Source organism: Protopterus annectens, chromosome 7.part0, assembly GCF_019279795.1.
Source record: "Protopterus annectens isolate FY-2018-M chromosome 7.part0, PAN1.0, whole genome shotgun sequence".
Taxonomy (NCBI): Eukaryota; Metazoa; Chordata; order Ceratodontiformes; family Protopteridae; genus Protopterus; species Protopterus annectens.
The window spans coordinates 247,561,484-247,584,820 of record NC_056739.1 but is presented as its reverse complement, the minus strand read 5'-3'; the positions used below and the strand labels follow the sequence as shown (position 1 = coordinate 247,584,820).

The following is a 23,337-nucleotide window of genomic DNA, read 5'->3' as shown; positions in this document are numbered from 1 at the left end:
TTAACAGGTAATGAATGCTTTTTGACTCCATTTTATTTGTACTTGCCCACATACAATACCCCTGGAAAATTTTACAAATGCAATCTTCATGGCCATATTAAAAATTGTTTATAGGTTTTATGTTACTTAACGGTATAGACTGACTGTCTGTCTGAGACCCAAGCTGCACTAATTTGTAAATATTTAAGGTGGGTTTGTTTTCTCTTAACCTGTTAAGACATCTGATGTACATGGATCTTTTCTCTACTATGACCTGGCAGTGATTGAATCTCTCTGGTCTGACTTCAGCCAGTTTTTGGCATCTTATTTCATCCCATCTTCAGCTAGGAAAAATGATTGCTAGGAAGTTACCCTTTTCTCATTTGCTGGTTTTATTTGTGGTCTTCTGATGGAGCTTGTATTTTAATTCACTTTAAAAGTACTTTGCTTTGCACATTTCATTCCTCATTTGCACTTGTGTGTGCAATAATTTTTGAGTGACAAGCTGTCTTTGTAGGTGCCTGTCATACAGGGTCTAATGCTATGCTGTAACTGCCTCCCTTCTTTTCCTTTATATGTAGGTGTCAGGTCTACACAATGCTTTAAGTAAGGGCAAAGTGGTAATAATCTTATCATTTACTACTCAGCAGCTTGTCTTTTTGTGTGTCTTGATGTACTTGGTCAGTATTTTAGATGTTTATACATGAAGGTTTCTTCCTTTTATAAGCAAAGGAGAATGAACATCATTAAGTCAGTCTTCCTCTTCTTATCCCATTGGACTTCATAGTAGCACAGATTTTCTTAACAGACTATGCAGGTATGTCAGATTGTTACAAAGACAAAATGAGACATCCTTTGCATAATTCAAGGTATGATATCTGCTGTTGTAACTAAAATTCATAAAAAGGGTTTTGACATAGAATTTTGGAAAAACTTATCAAGCCCCTGTCTGTGATGTGAAACAAAACATTAACATATGAAGATATTCTGGACCTATGGCAGCTGGCTATAGTGGTGTGAGATCACAAAAGGGGGGGGGGGGGGTTCCATTGCATAGCTATAATCATTATATATTTACCAAAATGTTCTTACATTTACTATGGTATTTGCTGTGTTGATGTCTCCTTCAGTGGGATGGGATTGTTTGCTAGGTTATCGCTATGCAGTGGAAAAGAACTGTGACTGTTCATGGACAGCCAAACTTCCCTTTCAGACATGCATCTAAACAATTGACACTGCCTGTAAATGTGCTGTGTGCTGGACAGGAATTACCTACTTCCACTACATCAGTCACACCCCCCTGTGATGCGCATTTGAGTGTATATTGCTGTATTTTTACACATGTTGTCAAAACACCTTAAGGTGATCTCTTCATATCACCCCAACACTTTGACCACGTAAGTCAGCTTTTCAGACTGCACGCCCCCACCAATTCTTGTGTCCACCACTGTGACACTATCCCAGTGTTCTTTTGTTACTTTGTATTTTTTTGTTATGTTATTTTTTGGATATCTTTTTGGTTCCTGGTTAAACCACTAAAACTCTAAGACCTTTACATGTGACATCCTTAATTATGGATGTAAATATGCTAATGTACTTTAGTGCTGTGCTGATGGAATTACCTGCTGTTACATATGTAATTTAAAAATATACTTACTGTATATAGATTTTCCACTTGGTCTGGGCATGCTGTTAGATCTTTTCATGGGGGATTCATCCATATACCCACTACAAGAGGAAAACAAAGAAGTAATTGCTGGTAAGAAATTTAAGTACGAGTGTGCAGCCTTACTAAAACAATCACACTGCTTTTCTTTGAGGTTGTATGTTATATACAGGGAATGTAATGCATTTATATACAAGAAATGTTTATATATCCTGCTACTTACACCTTTCACTGTGTATTCAATTACTGCTTAGTTTAAACATTATAAACCAAGTACAGTGGATATTAAATGGTTTCAAACTACATTGACCAGTCTCTTTATTTCCTCAGTTTCCTAACTATATAATGACAAAGGAGGAAATCTGGCCTGATTACTTGTTCTTCTGATCAACTCACTGCAAAAGAAAAACAACACATTGCTAATTACTACAATGTTTCTTTCTTTCCCTTCCCTTCTTTTACATCTTCCTCATATGACCATTATGTCCGAATGGAGAGATGAAAGGTCAGCAAGCAAAGGAGAGTAGTAGTGCTGAAATTTAATTCATCCTCAAGTCTTGGTGAATACCTTCACAATGTGGACCCTGTTTTTCACAAAATCTCACCAAGGCGACGCTGATATATAGACTGTATTTGTATAGCATATATCATGGACAGAAGTAGGTCTAAAACCAAAAAAGATAGCTGGGTGCACAAGACCCAGGATAAAAAAGTGCCCAATCCTGGTAGCTGCATAGGTGCCAGGACCGGAAAAAATAGTGTAGAATCCTCAAAATATAGAAACATTCCTACAATGGGGCCAGGCCCAAGGGGAGGATGGCCTGCCTGTTGTAGGAGGAAGCAGCAGTCCACAGTTGCTATTATGCAAAAAGCCCAGAATTTCGAGACACAAGATATACAAAAAGAATAAGAGGTAATTTAGAGGGGAAAAAAATACTTCCGCAAGAAAAACTGTCAGAAGCTTCAAATAAAAACTTGGGGTCATTAATACAACACATTTTTGAAAAACAGTATATAGATCAAGAAACTTTGATCTGTTTGGGAAAAGAAGCATCTGATGAAGTACAGAAATGTAAACATCAAAACCTAGATATTTTTGAAAAGCATAAAAAAGAAATATGAACATGGGAAAGAAAGAGAGATTTGATATGGTGCAATATTTATGCAAAGGTGAAAGCCAAATTAATCAACATAAAGAAGGCAGCCCGAAAGATATTCGAAGAGAAATGCAGGGAAAGACATCCAGATATGGAAAATTTCACAATAAATAGAATAATATGACAAAGAGGGAATGTAGAAAAAATTAGTAAAGTAGAAATTAAAAAAAAAATAGAAGCTGAAGTTACGTTGTTGTTGTTGTGTCTTTCGGCTTATCCCGATTAGGGGTTGCCACAGTGGAACTCCGGTCCGCTAATGTTTGGTAGTGGATTTTTACATGCTGAGTTACCAGCCCTGATGCACAACCTTCAACGAAGGCATGCCCATTCACGCATGCCTCCACATAGAAAATGCTCTAGCTGAGAATCGAACATGACAATGTCTTGCTGTGAGGCGACAACGCTACCGCAGCACCACTACAGTTACGTAATGCCTGCAAAGTGAAGGATTTGATATAGAAGGTCTAACACAGGTTACATCACAGCATGATGGAACAAGTCCCCAACGTAAGGAGAAACAGGAAGATCAGGAGATGTTTGAAGAAGAAATATGGACATGGGAAAGAAAATGAGGTTTAAAGTGGTGTAATATCTGTGCATAGAGAAAGCCAAACTAATCAATATAAAAAGAGCAGCACCAAAGATATTTGAAGAGAAATACAGGCAGAGGAATCCAGAGATGGAAAACTTTACAATACAACAAATAAGAAGACAAAGAGGAAAAGTAGAAAAGGAGACCAGTAATGGAGAAGTTAAAGAAATAGAAACTGAGGTAATGAAGTACCTCAAAAGTGAAGAACTTTGTAGAAAATCGAATTCAGAAAGTACCACAACAGGACAGAGCAATGGAACTCCAAATTAAGGGGAAACCAGTGGAATGGGAAGCAATTGGTCAGGTGCCATATGAAGATATTTTGGAGCCTTCCACAGAAAACCAGTATAAACATCCACTTGAATCTGGACAGCAAGGGAAGGAACAGGAAACTGTGGAAACTCTGACACAGTTAATTTTAAGGAGGAATAGGCCAGTGACTTTTCATATGACAGAGGAATGGATGGCAAAGGATGAAAATGAAGAGAATGTGCCATGGGAAGATGTAATAGAACTTTCTAGAGAATGCCTGCAGGAAATGGAAAACAAAAAAATGCGCCTTCAGTTTAAAAGAAACTGAGCTAAGAGAAGAATTGCTTGACTTAATAGCGATAGATGCACATATTAAGATCAATAAAAGAAATAGAATACAGAAAGTCAATAAAACCCAAAAAGTCAGATGTTTGATAAAGCAAATGAACACAGTAATTAGGACTGTCCGTAGAGATTCATGCGATATGGCAGAAGTAACAGGTTATATTACTGTGCAGCTAAATTAATAACTGATAAGGTTCTACCACAAGAACACAGGGTAGTGAGGGAAAGGAACGGGAGAAATCGAATACCATCATGAAAGTATAGAATAGAGAAAACTATAAAGGAACTAAGACAAGAAGTGTCACTATTAGAAGAGTATAGAAGAGGGAACAGATCAACAAAAATACTCAGAAAGATAGATGTGATGATAATAATGTCCAGTATTAGAACAGATCAGGCTCTATCATGCACTATCACAAATAATAAACGAAAAATCTCAGCACAGGTGGAAAACCTTAGAAGATACATAGACAAATATAAAGGAAAAGTACAAAATAAGCAATTTCTTGATGACTCAAAAAAGTTTTATAGAGAACTGGGAAATATGGTAAAAAGAATTGAAAGACCACCAAAAAAAGAAGAAACAGATACATTTTGGAGAAGTATCTATGAAGATCCTGTGGAATATAAAGATGGTAATTGGATAGAAGTAAAAGAAAGTATAAGAAGTTTAAAGGTAAAGGATTTGAAATAGGATGAAGTAACAACCAGAGAGATTGAAACAAAGTTAAGAAAAGCCTCTAATTGGAAAACCACAGGGCCAGATGCAGTACCTAACTTCTGGTTAAAAGTATTAACATCTTTGTATGAAGATTTAGCCATGAGTTATAATTATTTATATGCGCACCCTGAACAGACACCAACCTGGCTAACAACAGGAAAAACAATGCTCCTACTTAAGAGTGAACCTGCAAGCGACCATAAAAATTATAGACCAATAACTTGCCTTCCGACGATGCATAAAATATACACTGGAATTGATGTCGACCGAGTATATAATCATTTAGAAGAAAACTCAATTATGGCAACAGAACAAAAGAGCAATAAATGAAAGTCATATGGAACAAAGGATCACTTGTTGTTAATTAAAGTAATTGTGGAGAACTGTAAAAAGGGGAAAAACTTAATTATGGTCTGGATTGACTACAAAAAAGCATTTGATAATAGTCCACATTCATGGATAAAAGAGTGCTTAAAATGTATACAATACACCCTACACTGATCGATTACATCACAGTGACCATGAAACAGTGGCAGACCACTTTGCAATTAAGCCATGATAAAGGACAATTTATTATTCCAGGGATAAAAATCCAGAGGAGGATATTCCAGGATGACTCTTTGTCATCGCTGCTATTCTGCCTTGCACTTAATCCTTTAACCTGTCGACTTAACAGCTTAAGTCATGGCTGTAATTTGGCTCCTAGAAAACAAAAAAGTGCAAAGACTTATCTTCTCTTTGTTGATGATTTGAAACTATATAGCTCATCAGATGAGGAACTGAAAGCACAACTGCAAGTTGTCAAAACATTTTCAGATGATCTAAGAATGTCATTTGGTCTTGATAAATGTGCAAAAGCAACCTTTAAAACAGGAAAACTGCTGCACCAGGAAAACATCAGTTTGGGACAAGAATGTGAAAAAAGAACTTGAGCAAGAGGGAGTGTATAAATATTTGGGAAGTGTTGAAGGATCAACAATAAAACATGAACAAATGTGAATAAAACTTAGCAAGGAGTACTTCAGACGACTTAAATTAATCCTGAAAATAGCGTTGACATCAGGGAACAAAATACAAGCTATAAACCAATTTGCTCTTCCTATCCTAACTTACACTTTTGGTGTGATTGACTGGCTCCAAAACATGCTGGATAGATTAGATAGGAAAACAAGAAGGATGCTTCATGCTCACCAAATGATTTATAAAAATCAATGCATACCAAGATTATATATTCCCCGTTCTGAAGGAGGGATGGGCCTCCTTGAAACTGATTACATGTATAGCCTGCAGTCATGGGACTGCACACATATCTGCTGACTTCACAAGACCCAAATGTAGTGAAAGTTTTGAAACATGAGGAGAATAAATCTAAGATGACTTCCCTGCTTAGGCTAGCAGAAGCATATCGGCAAGAAAATGTGGATTATTAAATTGGGGGCCCTTTTTTCTCCTGGGTTAAATGACCAATTTTGAAACATCTTTACATAAAATTGTATATTTGTATTAACACAAAGTGCTCTTTGTTTTGTTTAGTTTATTATGTTTGTAATATGACAACAAATGTTTAAATTCGTATGACATATATTACTATTGATATGGTAGTATTTCTTATGTGCACTAGAGGGTGTCATTAGACACCATATATAAGGGAGATATCAATGCTAGTGGTGGTGGTGCTGCAGTAGCGTTGTCACCTCACAGTTAGATGTTGCGCGTTCGATTCTCAGTTAGAGCGTCTTTTGTGTGGCGACATGCATGAACGGGTGTTCCTTCATTGAAGGTTGTGCGTTAGGCCCAGCAAGCCAGCACGTAAAACTCTACTGCCAATCATTAGCGGAACGGAGTTCCGCTGTGGCAACCCCTAACCGGGAAAAGCCGAAAGACACAAACAAACAATCAATGCTAGTTACATCTTTTTACTTTTTCAAGTTTGGGTGCTGAAGAAGGCTTTTGCCAAAACCGGTATAACCATACTGGTGTATTGTTGACTATTGGTCATGGAATAAAAGTGTTTTGTAACAAGCCACAGGAGATGTTGGGTGGTGACTGAAATCAAGCCACAAAGCATCATAGAAAATGATGAAGTTCACATCACATGGGATCACCCTTTGCCAAGAGTTCAACAGATAGATTCTAGAAAACCGGATATAGTGGTCCAGGAAAAGAAGACAAAAGTAGCATTGATCATTAAAATCACCACACCCAGTGACTACAGTGTTCTGCATAGAGAGAGACACAAAGTCATAAAATATCAGGATTTGCAAGCAGAAATGACAACAATGCAGAAGAAAGATACCCAGATAGTTCCAATAGTAGTAGGAGCAATGGGTTTTACGAAAAAGAACCTGCAATCCTATTTAAATATGCTACCAATACATGTAACTCCATAGAAATTGCAGGAGGAGTCATTAGTGGGCACATTGCGGGTGCTGAGAAGAGCATTTTTGGCTAACATCAAAGAGTGAAACAAACAAACAATACTAATTTCATGAACTTTAACCATACTTTGACTTAGGAATGGGGTCCATTTCTGTCATGGTATTAGAAACCCAAAAGATTTGGAGAAATTAAAAAAGGGACAGACCATTATTTATAGTCATCTATAATTCAACCATGAGGTGTCATTTTTCTCTATATTATGGTTCCAGCATGGCTTAGTTACATGAAACCAGTCTGTGGTTTTATAAAAACTTACCTCTAATGGCCTTGGGAACACACAACAGCATTTTTAAACTTAAACTCTCGCTTGCTTTTGCAGAGAAATTTGATTACACCTGTGTGACAATACTGTAGCCAAAGGGAATCTGTAGTTTTACCTATAAGAGACTGTCCACAGTTTTGCATAGGCAGTCCCCAATCTTGTTGATGTCAGTATCTGTTTTACAAAAATGATGTACACAGTGTGGTGGAACTTGCCTCCACTGCCTTTGATGTAGAGAGAATGAGTGTCACCACACGGTGTTGTCCATATTTTTGGATAGTGATCCACTTGTTGGAAATATTCTTCTCTGTAATTACAATCTTATACAAAGCACAAAGGGTTATGATACTGATGTGTTTTTATGCCACAATGTAAAGAAAATAAGGGATAACAAATACCAAAGAAATGGAAACATGTCAAGAATGAAGGCTTGTGCCACAGTTTAAAAAACTCTCACACATATACACACACACACACACACACACATATATATATATATATATATATATATATATATATATATATATAGATATAGATATATATACAGATATATATATATATTTATATGGGGGTACCCTTCAGAAGCTCAAGTTTTCAGAAACTCAAAGCTTGGAGATCCTGGAACAGTAAGGATCAAGGAATTTACTCTATTCCCCAATGTAGTGCGATCTTGGAGTTTGTATATATAATATTCAGGCAGTGTGGGGCAGAGGGGGCATGCTTCCTTATAAAAAAGTGAAAAGGGTAGATTTTTATTGTTCTTTTAAGTTTAACTTTTTAAAAACTTGATCATATAGTCTCGACAATATAAATTTCGAGTTTCTCAAAACTCGAACCTCTGACATAGACCCATATATACATAAAGATATATATATATATATATATATATATATATATATATATATATATACATATATATGTATATATATATATATATATAAATTAGGCTGTAACTGTATTGTATTGCTTGGCATTGAAAGTGTGGATATTAAAGGAGCTATAGCAGTAAAATACTTTTGAGTAAATACAACAAATTTCACAGTCATTCAAGATAAAGAAAAAGAAAATCTTTGCACTACAGGTGGTTGTGGCGAGCTGAAGTAGTGTGCATGTTTGTTTTAAGTTTTATGAAGTGCAATTTATAGCTTCTGGCTTGCAGTCATAGCTTTAACATGCCTGGAAGAGTGTGGGAGGGTATGCCAGTACATTAAGGACTACACAATGACAGCCTTAGAAAAACTTGTATTTCAACTACTTTATTTTATTAATGATATAAAAGTACTCTGAATAGGTAAGGGCAACTCTAAGAACAATGCAAATCAGGATAATGCTGGCAAAATAAAAAAAAAACACTCAGGTTGCAGAGGTTGTGTGGCTCAAACTACTATTGTTCTGTTTGCATTATATACAAAAAAAATCTAAATTCCTCTCTTTGTTTTCCTCTGGTTTTATTTTTTATTCATTTTCAAATACCTTAAGCTACTGAAACATTACTGTTAGCCACTGCCATATCAGAATTTGGAACATGTTATGAATGTTCATTATATGGTGTCTTATTTGTGATGTTATTTCTGATTCTTTACTGCCTCCCACAGTATCTTCTTCAGTAGTAACTAATTATTTTTGTCACTTTTACCTCCCTTTCTGTTAGAGCTCATGGGGCCAGTAGTTAAATCACCATGCTTTCTGTTTGATATATACAGCATTGGCTCATCAGTAAATTCCCACCCATCTGCACTACTTCCTATAAATGTGAACTCTTCCAATAACACAAATCATATCATCTCAATTTATCAGTCTCTGCGCATTGAGCAATCCCCAGTTTATATATGGTGTGTCTTTATGACTATAGTACTATAACCATCAAGGTAAATATGTAGGCTACTGTTGCCTGTTCAGTTAGAATTCTATACTTTATTTAGTTTAAGAATACTGATGTGCACATAACATTTCATACTTGGTTTGGATAAACACTTATACAGTTAAATACAAATGCTGGATTTCCTGGAATGAATTCCACTTGTACATATTAGTATCCTTTTAAGCCTTCTAGTTGCCATTTTATGATAATTGACTGGTACACAGCTGGAGCTGTTATGACCCTTAAATCTGATTTCTGACATCTTTTACACACATAGATGCATACACAAAACAAGCAGTTTCCAAAAGTCTAATCCTTACCGGGTACAGTATTTCCTAATTTTTCGTTACAGTAAAATAGTCACGTATCTATTCTTTTAAAGAGAAAAGAAATAGGTTTAATGTATCATCCAAGGGATGACAGATTCAGGAGCACCCCATGCTGCACTACAGTGTCAGTACTTGATAAAGTAATCCTAGCACCGGGGATAGGAATAGAACCCATTGCCTTCTTTTCTTCCAGTACCAAAGGCAAGTGGGCTGCCCGTTGAGCTACTGGCTCTTCATATCTCATATCATAAGACATTCTGAAGAGTATAAATATTGCTACTTGAAGAGAAAGATCTGAACAAGGGACATAATAGTATTGAATACTTTACTGGACGAATAATGTTCGAACAGAAGAAGATGAAAAAGCAATGAATGTAGTAGCATTTGTATCAAATAAATATGTTATAGAGTAGTTTTTCATTGAAACAGTGGTAAATCTTTGGCACAACCCTTGAAAATACTACTAGAGAAGAGATACTATTGTATTTTGCCACACATGGAATTAAAAAAAAAACAACTGTTTTATATGACATGAAAGTAGCCAGACATACTATATCAGAGGCGATCTCTGCTTAAACAGAGGCGATCTCTGCTTAACATGCAAGGCCATGTCAAACCCAGAGCTGTTTGACATGCTACACTTAAAGAAATCCCAATTCCTCAGAGCTACACGCTCCAGGGATCTAAACCTTGTCACAACAATAAACAAAACATGCTGGAGGGATAGGTTCCTGACCCAGAGACTCCCCAGACTCTGGAATAGACTGCCCATACATGTCAAGCAGAGTGCCTCTTTGGACCTCTTCAAGAGGAACCTTGACGATTGGATTGGAGAAAGGAAATTCACCCCAGGGATCACGTAAGTCGCCCTGCTAGACAGGGGTCCAAGAAAGTAAATAATGTGGGAAGAAATAGCCAGGGAATTGTTATGGCTAGGCTTGTATAGGCCCTAGGGCTGATAGCCTAGTACCAACCTATGAACCTATGAATCATGGCTATATACAAACAAGACGAACCCTTCATTTAACCAATTTTTAACTGCTGAGAAATAAGACTGATATTTTAGCAGTGACCCTAGAATACTTTTATAACAGGTGATATCAACTTTCACATTTGCTGTAATGTAATAAAAACTAACCAGGGAAGTGTGTGGTTTCTGTGTAATCCATCGTATTTACAAAGAGCATGAACTTAAATTGTAAAGCTTGTGTAATTGTACATTACAAAGATAAATTAATCAGTTTTGCTAGCATTAAATTGTCCTTTATATTTTTATTTACAGATCATTGGCATAGATGGTTCTGTAGCATATCTGTATTGCTTTAAGCTCATCTGGTTAATATATACTGTTTATGTTATCTGTGGTACTTTGTGGGCATTGAAATAATTATTACATAGAATTTTGTGAATTACTAATTTCTTTAGCAGGATTGCTCTAATTTCCTGTTTAAAATGTGTTTGTCTTTAAGACTTGGTGACCATTTTTGCTGTGAATAAAAAGTTATCTAATATGTGTCTTATTTATTTTTAGACACTTTTATCAGCTCTGAGAAGTGCTGGAACAGTTACCAAGCTGTTTCATCTTGGTATTCTTTAGTATTCTCTGTAAACACTTTCGGTGTAACATAAAGCTATACACTCATAAACCAAAGTCCATTGTTCCAATGAATCATTTGGCTTTACTTCCTTGTCTATTATTTCACATACAAGTAAGTGGGCATTAGATTAAACACAAGTTATTTTTAAAATAAAGGTAGGAAGAAGATTTTTCTTATAGTGTTTTGTCTAACCAGACTTGTTTCTAAAATAAATAAATGAACAAACTTACTTTTGCAGAGAACTGTCTCCATAGCTTGGATTCCTGGCATGTTGGTAGTTTCTGTTCATTGCTGAGAACTGCAAAACAGAGACACAATGGAGAAAACGTTAAAAAAAGTAATGACGTCAGTACTCAGCAAAGGCACATCTAAACAAATTTCTGTTTTACACTGGAGGATCTTAGAGTGTATCTCATTGAAATCTTAGCTTTGGACAATTGTTCTATTGTAAAAGCACATAGATTCTTATTAAGCTAACTGCCCTTGCGAGCCATTTTAAGCTTAGCCAATTATTCCATGTGAGACTCAAACCCTGCATCTTGTGTTTGTAAGGCAAACACCTTAACCATTAGGCCACCCTCCCAACACCAGGGATAAATGTTGATCTGCATTGGAAGTGGTTGAAAACAAAATAAAAAAAAGAAGTGTGCTTGGAATAACAGTGACAGGTGCTAGAAAAGTGATTAAGTTTTTCTGGAATACAGACAGTATATATTAGAACAATTCTACGTACCATGAGATATACTGGTGCATGAGTGACTAAGACAGCATATTGGATTCAAGGTAATTTAGTTTGGATTTAGGGCTCGAGGCTGCTTATTTTCTCAGGGAGACTTTTAAAGCTTCTCCTTATGGAAATCCTTACATGCACAAGTGCTTTCCATAAATCAGCACAGTAATATAATAAATAACTGCTCAGAAATGAATGTGTAAAGAATAGTAAGTGTGCACTTTGCTCTCTCCATGGGAAGTCTGTACTACTGAAATATTTTCACAAACCCCAAAATATAAGTAAAATGTTCCATCTACTTTTTGAACAATTATCTCTTATATTACTATATCACTGTGAGAAACAACAGCAAAGGTAAGTAATAAATGCCAAGTTCAGAAACCATAAGGATTTAACATAGAAAATGATTAAAAAATAGATGTGCAAACTCAAAATATCAAGATAATTCTAGGATTCAAGCCCTTTACTGGCAAACAGCAAGACTAGCTCAAAATGTCTGTTCTCTTAACCAGAGTCATCATTATACTGCATTTTAAATATATGGATCTGCTACAGCTGCTCATGTGCTACTAGATTGTGACACACTTGCTCAATGTCATTTGCAAAGAAAAGCAACTGGTCATTCTTCCACTAGCCTGATTTCCCATCCATATGTAGCCCTCCCCACAACTCACCCTATAAATCTGTATAGCCCTACCAGAACCTAAAGTCTAACCTAAACCTCCCATCTAGGTTTCCAACCTGAAGCCTCACTCCCTTACCCTAAACCTCCACTCCTCCTCCTAAAGTCCACAGTTACTCCCCAATCCTAAAACTCCACCCCAAACCTAAATTTCCTGATCTCTCCCTAATCCTAAATCTCCCTTTTCCTCCTGCTCCCTAAGCCTAAAATCCCCCTCCCCACAACTGCTTGCCAGAACTAATATATGAGTTTGGGCTTGAGCAGCAACAGCCTACCCAATCTTCAAGGCACTTGAGCCCCTGTCTTCGAGACAGTTATTTACCAGTGCTTAGGACTTCAGCCCCTGTAGTGCTCCCTGAATATATACAGTTTTGTAACAACTGTGTGTGTGTGTGTGTGTGTGTGTGTGTGTGTGTGTGTGTGTGTGTGTGTGTGTGTGTGTGTGTGTGTGTGTGCGCGTGTGTGCGTGTGTGTGTGCGTGTGTGTGTGTGTGTGTGTGTGTGTGTGTGTGTGTGTGTGTGTGTGTGTGTGTGTGTGTGTGTGTGTGTATTTCTTTATTTTACTCCACAAAACTACAAATGTATTCTGTTTCATAGTATATATGAGGTGCTATCTGATTGTATCCCAGAGTGAGTAGCTTGGTTCAAATTATATCATAACAATCTTAGGGCTTATATATTTCATTCTCTATTCTTTAGCATGATACTTGACACAAAATATTGTATCCGCCTCTGCATGGATAACTAATTTTGATGCATGCAGTTCTAACTGTAGTTAACATTTTGTGTCTGTGTCTACAATGCTAACTACATTGGGATGAACACTATTGTTTCTATACTGTAAGGCTAGAATTTATTTTTACTTTACAAATATCTGACCTAATTTTATTTTGCTCATGTAAGGTGCCTGCCTTAATTTCATTGCTAAGTATACTGTGATTGTGGTATTTTATCTAAGGTAATAAATTACCAAGGTTTTTTTCATATCTTTAGACAGCTGAGTTTATTGAAAATTGTGGTCATTAGTATTATATAGACAAGCTCCTTTCTTATTTGCCCTAACAGGAATGACCATAATAAGTTTATACATGTGCATGCTATTAGTAGCTGTCTTATAAATATAATGTAAGGGACGCTCTGTAAGCAGGGGAAGACAGAGGAAAAGACCAGTAGAGCAGGTACAAGTAGGACCTACACTAAAAAAGATTTGGCAGGGGAACAAGAATCCCTAGTGTGGAATTTATCAACTAAAGAACTTACTGAAGATGAACTTAGTGTATTAGAAAAAGGTCTAACGTTTATTCCCTCCACGAGGAGTAACATCACTGATAATGTGATTGATTTGAGACTTTTTGTACGGGAATTACAACTGAAGGTTGATTTTAATAGTATGGGAGTATTTCCACACCCCTTCAGGAAACCCAGTACATATGTACCTAATAACCATGCGTTGATAGAGGCATACTCACAATTGGTTGAACAGGAGTTGTACGAGAAAAAGATTAGAAATGGTAAGAAGAGATGGTCTGGTAATTTAAGACCAAGACAAAGGACAGCACTTAGGTCACTTAAAAATGATAAAAACATTATGATCCGACCAGCAGACAAAGGAGGCCCGGTAGTGGTCATGGATATGGAATTTTATAAAGACCAGATGCTGTTGATGCTCAGTGATAATAAATTCTATGAAAGGATTAATACCAATAGAGTAGATAGAATAATAACTGAGGTAGCATCTAGGTTGAGCAAGATGCTAGATGAAGAGAGAATTAATGAAGAGTTATTTAGATATTTACTTGTTGAATACCCCACTATTCCAATTATACAAGGAATTCCACAATACACAAGGATGGAACTAAACCACCAATGAGGCCTATAGTGGCTGGGAAAGGGTGGATAACTGAACCTATATCCCTATATCTGGAATCAATACTAAGACCTATAGTGGACAAATACGAACATATATTAAAAGATACCAAACAATTCCTTATTAAATTATATGAACAGACAACTGTAGTGAATGATGGGCAAGAAAGCATTCTAGTAACTTTTGATGTACAATCCCTGTTCACAGTAATACCAAACAAAGACGGATTAATTAGGCTAAAAAGGAGATTGACAGGGACGGGGTCCTCTCTACGAGCAGGATTGGTGTCTTATGTGAACTAATGGAGATAGTTCTCACAAATAACATCTTTACCTTTGATGGCATGATATACATACAAAAAGATGCGTAGCCATGGGCACATCCTGTGCGAACAGCTACGCCAACTTAATTATGGCTGACTGGGAAGATACTTCACTCTTTCGGATGGCTGAATTTCAGAACAAGATGGGATGTTATACCCGGTTTGTAGATGACCTCTTTCTAATATGGAAGGGAAATGAAGAAGAATTGAATGATTTATATAGGAGGATGAATAATGAGACTGACTACTTGAATTTCTCCATGGTGAAATCTAGAGACATTATTCCGTATTTGGATGTATACACAGAGAAATTACCTGATGGTAATTTGAATACTGGAGTATACAGGAAGGAGTGCTACAGAAATAGTTTGCTACATCGTAGTAGTATGCATCCGAAACATATTTTTAAAAATATTTTAAAGAGCCAAGCCATGCGGGCATCGAGGCTTAATTCTGATGATGTTGGGTTCCTTAGAGAGATGGAAGGACTTAGAACCAAGTTTACCAGTAGATGCTACACGAATGAAGAGATTGAGGAGAATTTCTCTGGAATAGATAGGCTTAGAGAGGGTAGAGCTCAGCCCTATTTTGGTAAACAAAGTGATGAGTCAGCAATCTCAGGAACAGTACAAGCTAGTAATAATATCAGAATCCCTCTACATTATACACAAGACATCAATAATATCAAGGATATTTACAGGAAACATTGGGATGTCCTACTAACAGACCCTATGATTTCTAGTATAATAGATGAGGCCCCCATGTTTTCTTATAGAAACAAATTGAATCTGCATAGGATGCTCTGTGGTCCGAATAGAGTTGGAAATATAATGTCAGATAGTCTAGATGGGGCTACTAGAAAGTGTCAAAAATGTAATCAATGTAAATATGTGAAAGAATGTAATACTTTTACACATCCTGTCACAGGGCAGCTTTTTACATTCACCATGTCAGCAACATGCAACTCTAAACATGTCGTGTACCTGGCTACATGTCAATCTTGCCCAGCATTTTATGTGGGCAAGACTGACAGTAAGTTTAAAGAGAGAATAAGAGAACATATATATAAGATTAGGATATCCTGCACATCCAGTGCCCTCTCTAAACATGTAAATAACACATCAATAGAACATAAGTTTCTATTCCAAGTTATCTATGTGAACAAACCGGGGATAAAGAGAGGGGACTTGAGTAATCTTACTGAACAAATGGAAGCCAAATGGATTATTAGGTTTAGAGCTGATCGCAGCCCTGGCATTAATGATAGGGTCTCTATTAAACCCATACTTAAAGCCAGGAAACTTAAATAAAATATAAATACAAAAATAGTGAGTATTTTTCATCACTCACAATTTATAAATGACGCAGCTATTTGTGAATATTTGGATTGCTATGTACTGCCATCCTATTATGTAGCAGGTTATCTATGGTAACATTATATTACTATATATAATGATGTCATGTCACAACAATTTATGGTATTTTTAACCTATATTATTGCACATTGTGTGGATGTATCATTAGTGCATATAGTGTCAGTGTTTATGAGGCCTTTTACATATATATTTTTATATATATATCTTTATATATGTACTTAGTGTAGGCAATGACCTCATAGATATGTGGATCATTTTACACATTTTTTATATATAATTCAGTGACACTTTTTGGTGGTAAATTTCTGACTTCTTGAGACTTTTACATCATGACATCAATGTTAGTTCATTTCCATCTACTGTGGTGGGTTGAATTGTTCTTAATAATAATATTTTTAATATATTAGATATTTCCTACTAGATGTGTAAATCAATATATATATATGTTTTTCATATATATATTTAGTGATAATGTTTGATGGTAAATTTCTGACTTCATGAGAGTTTACACCATGATACAAATATTAGTAGTTTTTTATTTATTGTGGCATCTTGAATGGATTTCTAATGCATAAGTGCTTTAACTAACAATAATTTTAATAAATTAGATACATTTTTTAGCAGTAATTTTATTTTATTGTGTATGCAATTATATGTTTTTTGTACAATGACAGTGTTTTGTCTTGGAACTACATACAGTCAGCCTTTGCGTGCAACTATCACTACAGATCTTTTTATATATACCTTTTTTATATATATTTTCTATTTAAAATGTTTTTAGACTTTGAATTAGTAGTAACAGGAAATGGCATTTTCATTACTGTGATGCTCTGTCAGTTTAAAATTTTAACAGGAAATGACATTGTTGCTACTGTGATGTTTTGTTATAAATATGAGTGCTTTGTCAGTCTAAATTGTTTAACGGCCTGATGAAGACCTAGTTGAAAGCGCTTGCCGATTTTGATATGAATAAACTACCTTGGATATACTCTGTTGAACGCTTGGTTTGTCATTGAAGGTTTCCAAGCTATTGTTCCTCTGAAGTTTTACTCTTGAATCAGGTACTTTATTTGAATTAACTGTTGACTCCATCTACAAGCAGATAGCTTATTTTTGTATGCACTGACTCGCATACTGGCGTTGAATATTAAGCCTGCATTGCATTTACTTGCTTTCTTTGTTATACGACTTTGGATATGTCCCGTTGAACGCTTGAGGTGCTGAAGAGTTTTCAAGCCATTGTTCCACGGAAGCCTGATACAGTACTTGGTATACTTTTGCTTTTTACGGTGATACTGACTAACTGGTAACTCTATCTGTACGCAGCTAGCGTATTAGTGTATTTGTGTGTTATACAGACTGTTGTTGATTGATACGCTCTACGCATACTGTGCGACCACGCCTGCATCTCATATATTTTTTCTTTAACTATTTGGAAGCACAGGAGTGTTGGTGAGTGTAACCTTGCAGTTTTCTTTAGTTGTAAATTTGCCCGGTTTTATATATGATTTTATCGTAATTCCAGCTTGAACTGTTTAATCATTTATTTGTTTTGTACACATATGATGAATTGGTTCCACATTTAATTGGTTGAACACTGATTAGTTCAACTTTGTGATGATATATTGTTGAGTGCCTTAACGTTCTTACTAGCAGTTAGCTTGTCTATGTTACTTGTTGTAGCATGGTATAATATGGGTAATGCTAGCCACAAGGAGCTTATAAAAGTACATTTACCTGTCCACAAATTATGTGTAAATTATAATAAATACCAAGTGTTATGCCTTGCCTAACAATTATCTGTCTGGTCTACAAAGAACTTCGAAAGTGCAATTGATTTCTTGAACAGAATTGAACAGATGGAACAAAAAAAAATTTAGATGGCTCTAAAGATTGCTTACATTTAAATAATAGTAATAGTGAGAAGTTTCTGTTTATAATATTGAACTCTAATCAAACAAAACTGCAATAAAAAAATCTGAATAGATGTGAACACTGTTCTCTTTTATTTAATATTAGCTCTGGATGGTCTTTTTACAACAGTTACTTTGTGTAGCAGTTTGCACTGTCCTATGAATGGATTTAACCCTGTCATCTGTGATAGCTTTCTGTCATTTAAAATTGATTGACCTTTGCTTTCTGGTGCTTTATAGCTATTTGATATGCTATACACAGCTGTTTAATACTTTTACATTTCTTTATAAAGCTGGTTTTGGCTTCTTATATCAATGTCTGCTTTAGAGATGGAAATTATATTTTATGGTTTAATACTTTTTATTCATATTAGCTTCATTTGAAGCTGTATGCAATATAAGATAAAGCTTCCCTTTATTTTTTTCACAGGCTAGATGATGACGTATTGGATAGCTATACGGCCTTCTGCAGCCTTTTAAAATGGATACTGCCACTCTGCTTTGAAAATTATGGCATTACCTTAATAGTTGCACACTCCTTTTATCTTTCCCCATTTTTACCTATTAGATTTTAAAGCTCCTTAATATATTTCTTTGGAAATCTACTGTGATATTATCCCCTAAGGCAATCTAGTGAAAACTAGCCCATATTATCTATCCCCTTCATATATTTTCTACCTTCTCTGCCACTTTCCATCTAGTTATTGTATTTATTTCTGACCTGGCTATTTATCCCATTGCAAACAATTTTAAGTTCTTGAAAATAACTAACTAGTTTTCCTACTTTTGTTGCCCATGCTAAGTACCCTCATGGCATTCTGTTCTGAACATACTACTTTTCACCCTCTATTTTAGGTTGTATCATGCATACCTTTGTGTTGTTTTCCTGAAGCTGAAATTTTCCTCACTTTTTACTGATTGTTTTCCTTCATTAGAACTGGTAGGTTTGAGCCTTACTTCACTCCTCACCCTATACCTCTTTCCATACATTCCTAGGTCTTTTGTTTATCAGACTCCTCTCACATCCCTAACAGGTTTAAAAAGCAAAACCACTTCAGTAACTACCATTCCATCAGACTCCTCTCACATCCCTAACAGGTTTAAAAAGCAAAACCACTTCAGTAACTACCATTCCTAAAGGTTTCAAAGTTGGCATTATTTATTTATTTATTTATTTATATTTATTTATTGACATTTGTTTATTGGGAAAGTCCAACTGAGTAGGAACCCATTTTCAGTGGAGATCTAAGGATAAAAGCTTCAAAGTATTACAAAACATTTAAGAACAATAATTTTACAATCTTCAGAAATAATACAAAAAACATCTACAGTTTAAATAATTACCCCTAACCATGTTCAAAATGAGAAAATGAGTTGTGGATGGATAGACTGATCTACAGTTTAAATAATTATACCAGATGAAACATCTTAAAACATTGGTTAAGAAGAGATACAAGTTATATGATAATGATTTAATATTTAGAGAAATTTACTTTAAACTTCTCCCAAGTCAAAACAACCCAGCATTACTACATTTGGCCACTTCCATACAGTGCAGAGGGCGAAAACCCACAATATAACCCAGAAAACCAGAGTCTGGTTAACTGCTTGTGAACTGGTGTTATAGGAATGGGCAGAATGGAGAAGGTGGCCTACCCTGGCTCAAAACTTCCTGGGTAATGGAGATCGTATGACCCACTGCAGTGCTGGTCCTTCCAGGAGTATGGGGGAACATCAGGAGCAGCTATTGCATAGGTGTGGCTGTGTGCTGGACATAAACCCAAGATGCACTTACAGGTGTGTTGGATTATGAATGGGTCCTTCCTTGAGCACTAGAATTAGTTGCAGGCCACTGATAGTAAATAGTTATACTTGGGAGAGAATCCTACATAATTTACACAAAATGCCCACTCCCTCATACCCATGTCTCTCCTCTTTGTGGAGAACAAATGCTCTGATATGGCTGTCACATGTCCATGCCAATATTCCTAGCTTCAGTCTCCCAAAAATCAACAGACCAGTTATGTGTTAATTGAACCAACAATCTGTAGGAAAAACATCTCCTTCTTTAGAATGATCACAATAATACTGTCTGCTTTATTAGAAATAACATACGAACAAATCATGGGCCTACATTTTAAACAGCTACACCATTCTCTATTAATGCCATCACTTTACTATGTTTGCTACTGAATGCTGGCAGCAGGAATAATAAATTATAAAAATACTTGTTTTGCTTTTTTTCTATTTGTGGAAATGTAAAAAGAAATATAGATATCCTTCTCCTTCTGAGTATCCACTCCCCTGATAATACATAAATAAATGAATTATTGTTGTAAAAGCAATATTCCAGATATCTTTCCTTTCTTCACAAGGTATAGTTATTTCCTCTGTGTATGCCCTGATAAAAGAATTTCCAGAATCATTCTGTATAAACCTTCCTGTACTCCTCCCCTGACCTGTTATATATTCTAATATCTCAAGTCTGTAAACACACAGTAACACTCCTACCCTGCCCTGTTATATATTCTAATATCTCACATCTATCAACACTCAACATTCTTCCCTTGCCCTATTATATATTCTAATATCTCGCATGTATTAACACACAATAACACTCCTCCCTTGCCCTATTATATATTCTAATATTTCAAGTCTGTCTGCACACAATAACACTCCTCACCTACCTTATTATATATTCTAATATCTCACGTCTGTCGTAGGTTCATAGGAGGCCACTAGGCTAGCGGCCCTAGAGCCCTTACAAACCTAATCATGTTAATTCAGAGTTGCCTCAATTGCCCTTGGTTAGATGGACATAATTTGTAGAGTGAGTCTATGATAAACACCGACTACTCCTGTCCATGAGGGACAAGGGTGCCACCCCTGGGGTGAACTTGCAGTCTCCCATCCATTTGTCCAGGTTGCACTTGAATAACGTCAGTGTGGAGCACTGCTTCATGTGAATTGGAATTTTATTCCTGAGTAGTGGCAATCTCTGGGAAATATATCTGTCTCTAGCATGTTCTGTTAATGTCACAGTCTAGGTTAAGATCCCTAGAGTGAGTGACTCTTGTGCCATTTGACTTGTGGATGTACAGCATATCCATCAGACCAGACACAAGTCGCTTCTCAGCAGCCTATACGCTACAGAGTACTGTGACAGGGCTTTCAGTCTATCCATGTAAGTCATGGATTGGAGGCCGTGTGTTTTCTTGGTGAGAAACCTCTGTGGTCTATCCAACTGCTGCAGGTGTCTGGTGTGGTACATGCAGAAGGGAGCAGTATTCTTTATTAATGGTCTGATGAGGGTCGAGTACAGTGGAATTATAACATCCTTAGACCTGGATTCAATGTCATTACTTGTGAGATGCACAACATAGAAGACTTTCCTTATCACTATCGAAACTTGGTAGGCAATTACAGATTGCAATCTACCTGTGTTCCCAGATCTCCCACCACTGTGTTTGAATTTAGAGGGATGCTGTCAATATTGTAATTAACAGGGTATTCTGCTTTGCCAACAGGGATAATAGTGCACTTTTTTCCGATTAGTTTTACACCGCGGCTTTGGCACCACTTATTTGTCTGTATTAGCCCCTTTTGTAAGAATTTAACACCTTTGAGGGACTCAGTGATTGCATCCAATATGCAATCATCAGTGAACTTGGTAAACCAAAGGCCATCTACTTTAGCCTGGACTTCTGAGAAATAGATTCCAAATAGTAAAGGGCCCAGCACAGATCCTTGTGGTATGCCACTGGTGATAGGTTTACTGGTAGAGGTGAAGTCACTAACTTTGACAGTAAGTGTTTTGTCGGTGAGTTATTTAGCTACCCATCTAGTGACACAAGGGTTAATCCCCAGCTGGGAGAGTTTCTCAATAATACCCGAGTGGTGGATTGTGCCAAAAGCCTTGGCTAGGTCAAGATAGGCAGTATGCACTGTCTTACCTTCATCCAGGGCTTTGATGACTTTCTCAAAGAAGTCTATTAGGTTTAATAAGCATGATCTATCCTTAATAAAGCCAAATGAGGTTGGGTCTAAAGTTTGAAAGTGGCCTATATCTTTTCCATGGCCTTGCAAATGAGGCGGGTTAGACTTATGGGTCTATATTTCCCAGAGTCAGTTGATGGACCACCTTTGTGCAAGGGGATTACTGCTGATGTTCTCCACTCTGCTGGAACAAAGCCAGTTCTCAGGCTATGGTTAAAGAGAAAGCCAAATGGGTCCACTAGGTCTTGTTTTAGATTGCTTAACAAGCAACCTGGGATGTTATCTGGTCCCACTGAGGCTGTGTTTTTGGCCTTGGAGAGCACAGATATGATCTTAACTCTAGAGATCCTAGGCAGAAGATTGGTGTCAGGTATGCTTTTGGTATGGCTGGTGGGGAAGGGGGGTGAAGTTTGTGCCAAATCTGTCAGCTAGCAGGTTGTCAATTTCCTCTGGTATGGTATGAGTGGTACCATCTACTACCAGTTTGGCACATCTCTGGGCATTTTCTTTTAGATTTTGGACATAGTTAAAGAATGCCTTATGATTATTCTTAGCTAGGGATGCTATTTTAGCATTGTAATTAGCTTTAGAGGACTTTATATGATTTCTGATTTGCTTGTTCAAGTTGTGGAGAGAATTCATCCTCTGCTGAGTCAGTTCCCTTTTATTCTTAGACATATTTTTTTTTTTTTTGTTATATAACCTGTTTATACTTGAGGTCCACCAGGATAGCTTGTCTATTCAGGAGGACCTGGTTTTAATCTCATCAGGTACAGCCAAATCTATACAGTTGCTTAAGTGTTTATACAGGTATTTCTGTACACCTCTGCATAGGAGTCATTGTCTATGATTATGGGGAGTATAAAACTATTTATACAATCACTTAGTAGGCTGTAGTTTGCATTTATAAGCCTAGCCAGAGTTTTTTTTTTCTCTTGTCGTAATGATAGGTTCAGTAGTTACTTTGAAAGAGACTAATTTATAGTCTAATATTACCAGGGATGGCATCACACGGGGGGGGGGGGGGTGCAGTGACCCCCCCTATGTTGGTGAATACATTTGACTCCCTTGTGGGGGTGCAGACTACCTGTTCCAGAGCATCTATATTGACAAACTCCAAGTACCTCTGGGTGAGCATGTTCATGCTCATGTATGTCACCCAGTCAATGGAAGGATATTTGAAATCTCTCATGACTAAGGTGTTGGGCTTCATGGCAAGTGACTCCAATAAGTCCAGATAGGCAGTGTGCT

General features: G+C 36.5%; 1 protein-coding gene across 1 annotated transcript in view; it reads right to left on the bottom strand.

Annotated features, from left to right (window-relative positions):
* Nucleotides 1-23,337, bottom strand: part of LOC122805938 (epidermal growth factor receptor kinase substrate 8-like protein 3) — a 260,739-nt gene that overhangs the window by 142,151 nt on the left and 95,251 nt on the right. The window contains exons 2-3 of the mRNA XM_044076182.1: nucleotides 11,432-11,499; nucleotides 1,637-1,707 (exon numbers count right to left, since the gene is read on the bottom strand). Of these exons, the coding sequence (XP_043932117.1) occupies nucleotides 1,637-1,707; nucleotides 11,432-11,490 (130 nt within the window). The 5' untranslated portion in view covers nucleotides 11,491-11,499. The remainder of the gene's footprint in view (nucleotides 1-1,636; nucleotides 1,708-11,431; nucleotides 11,500-23,337) is intronic.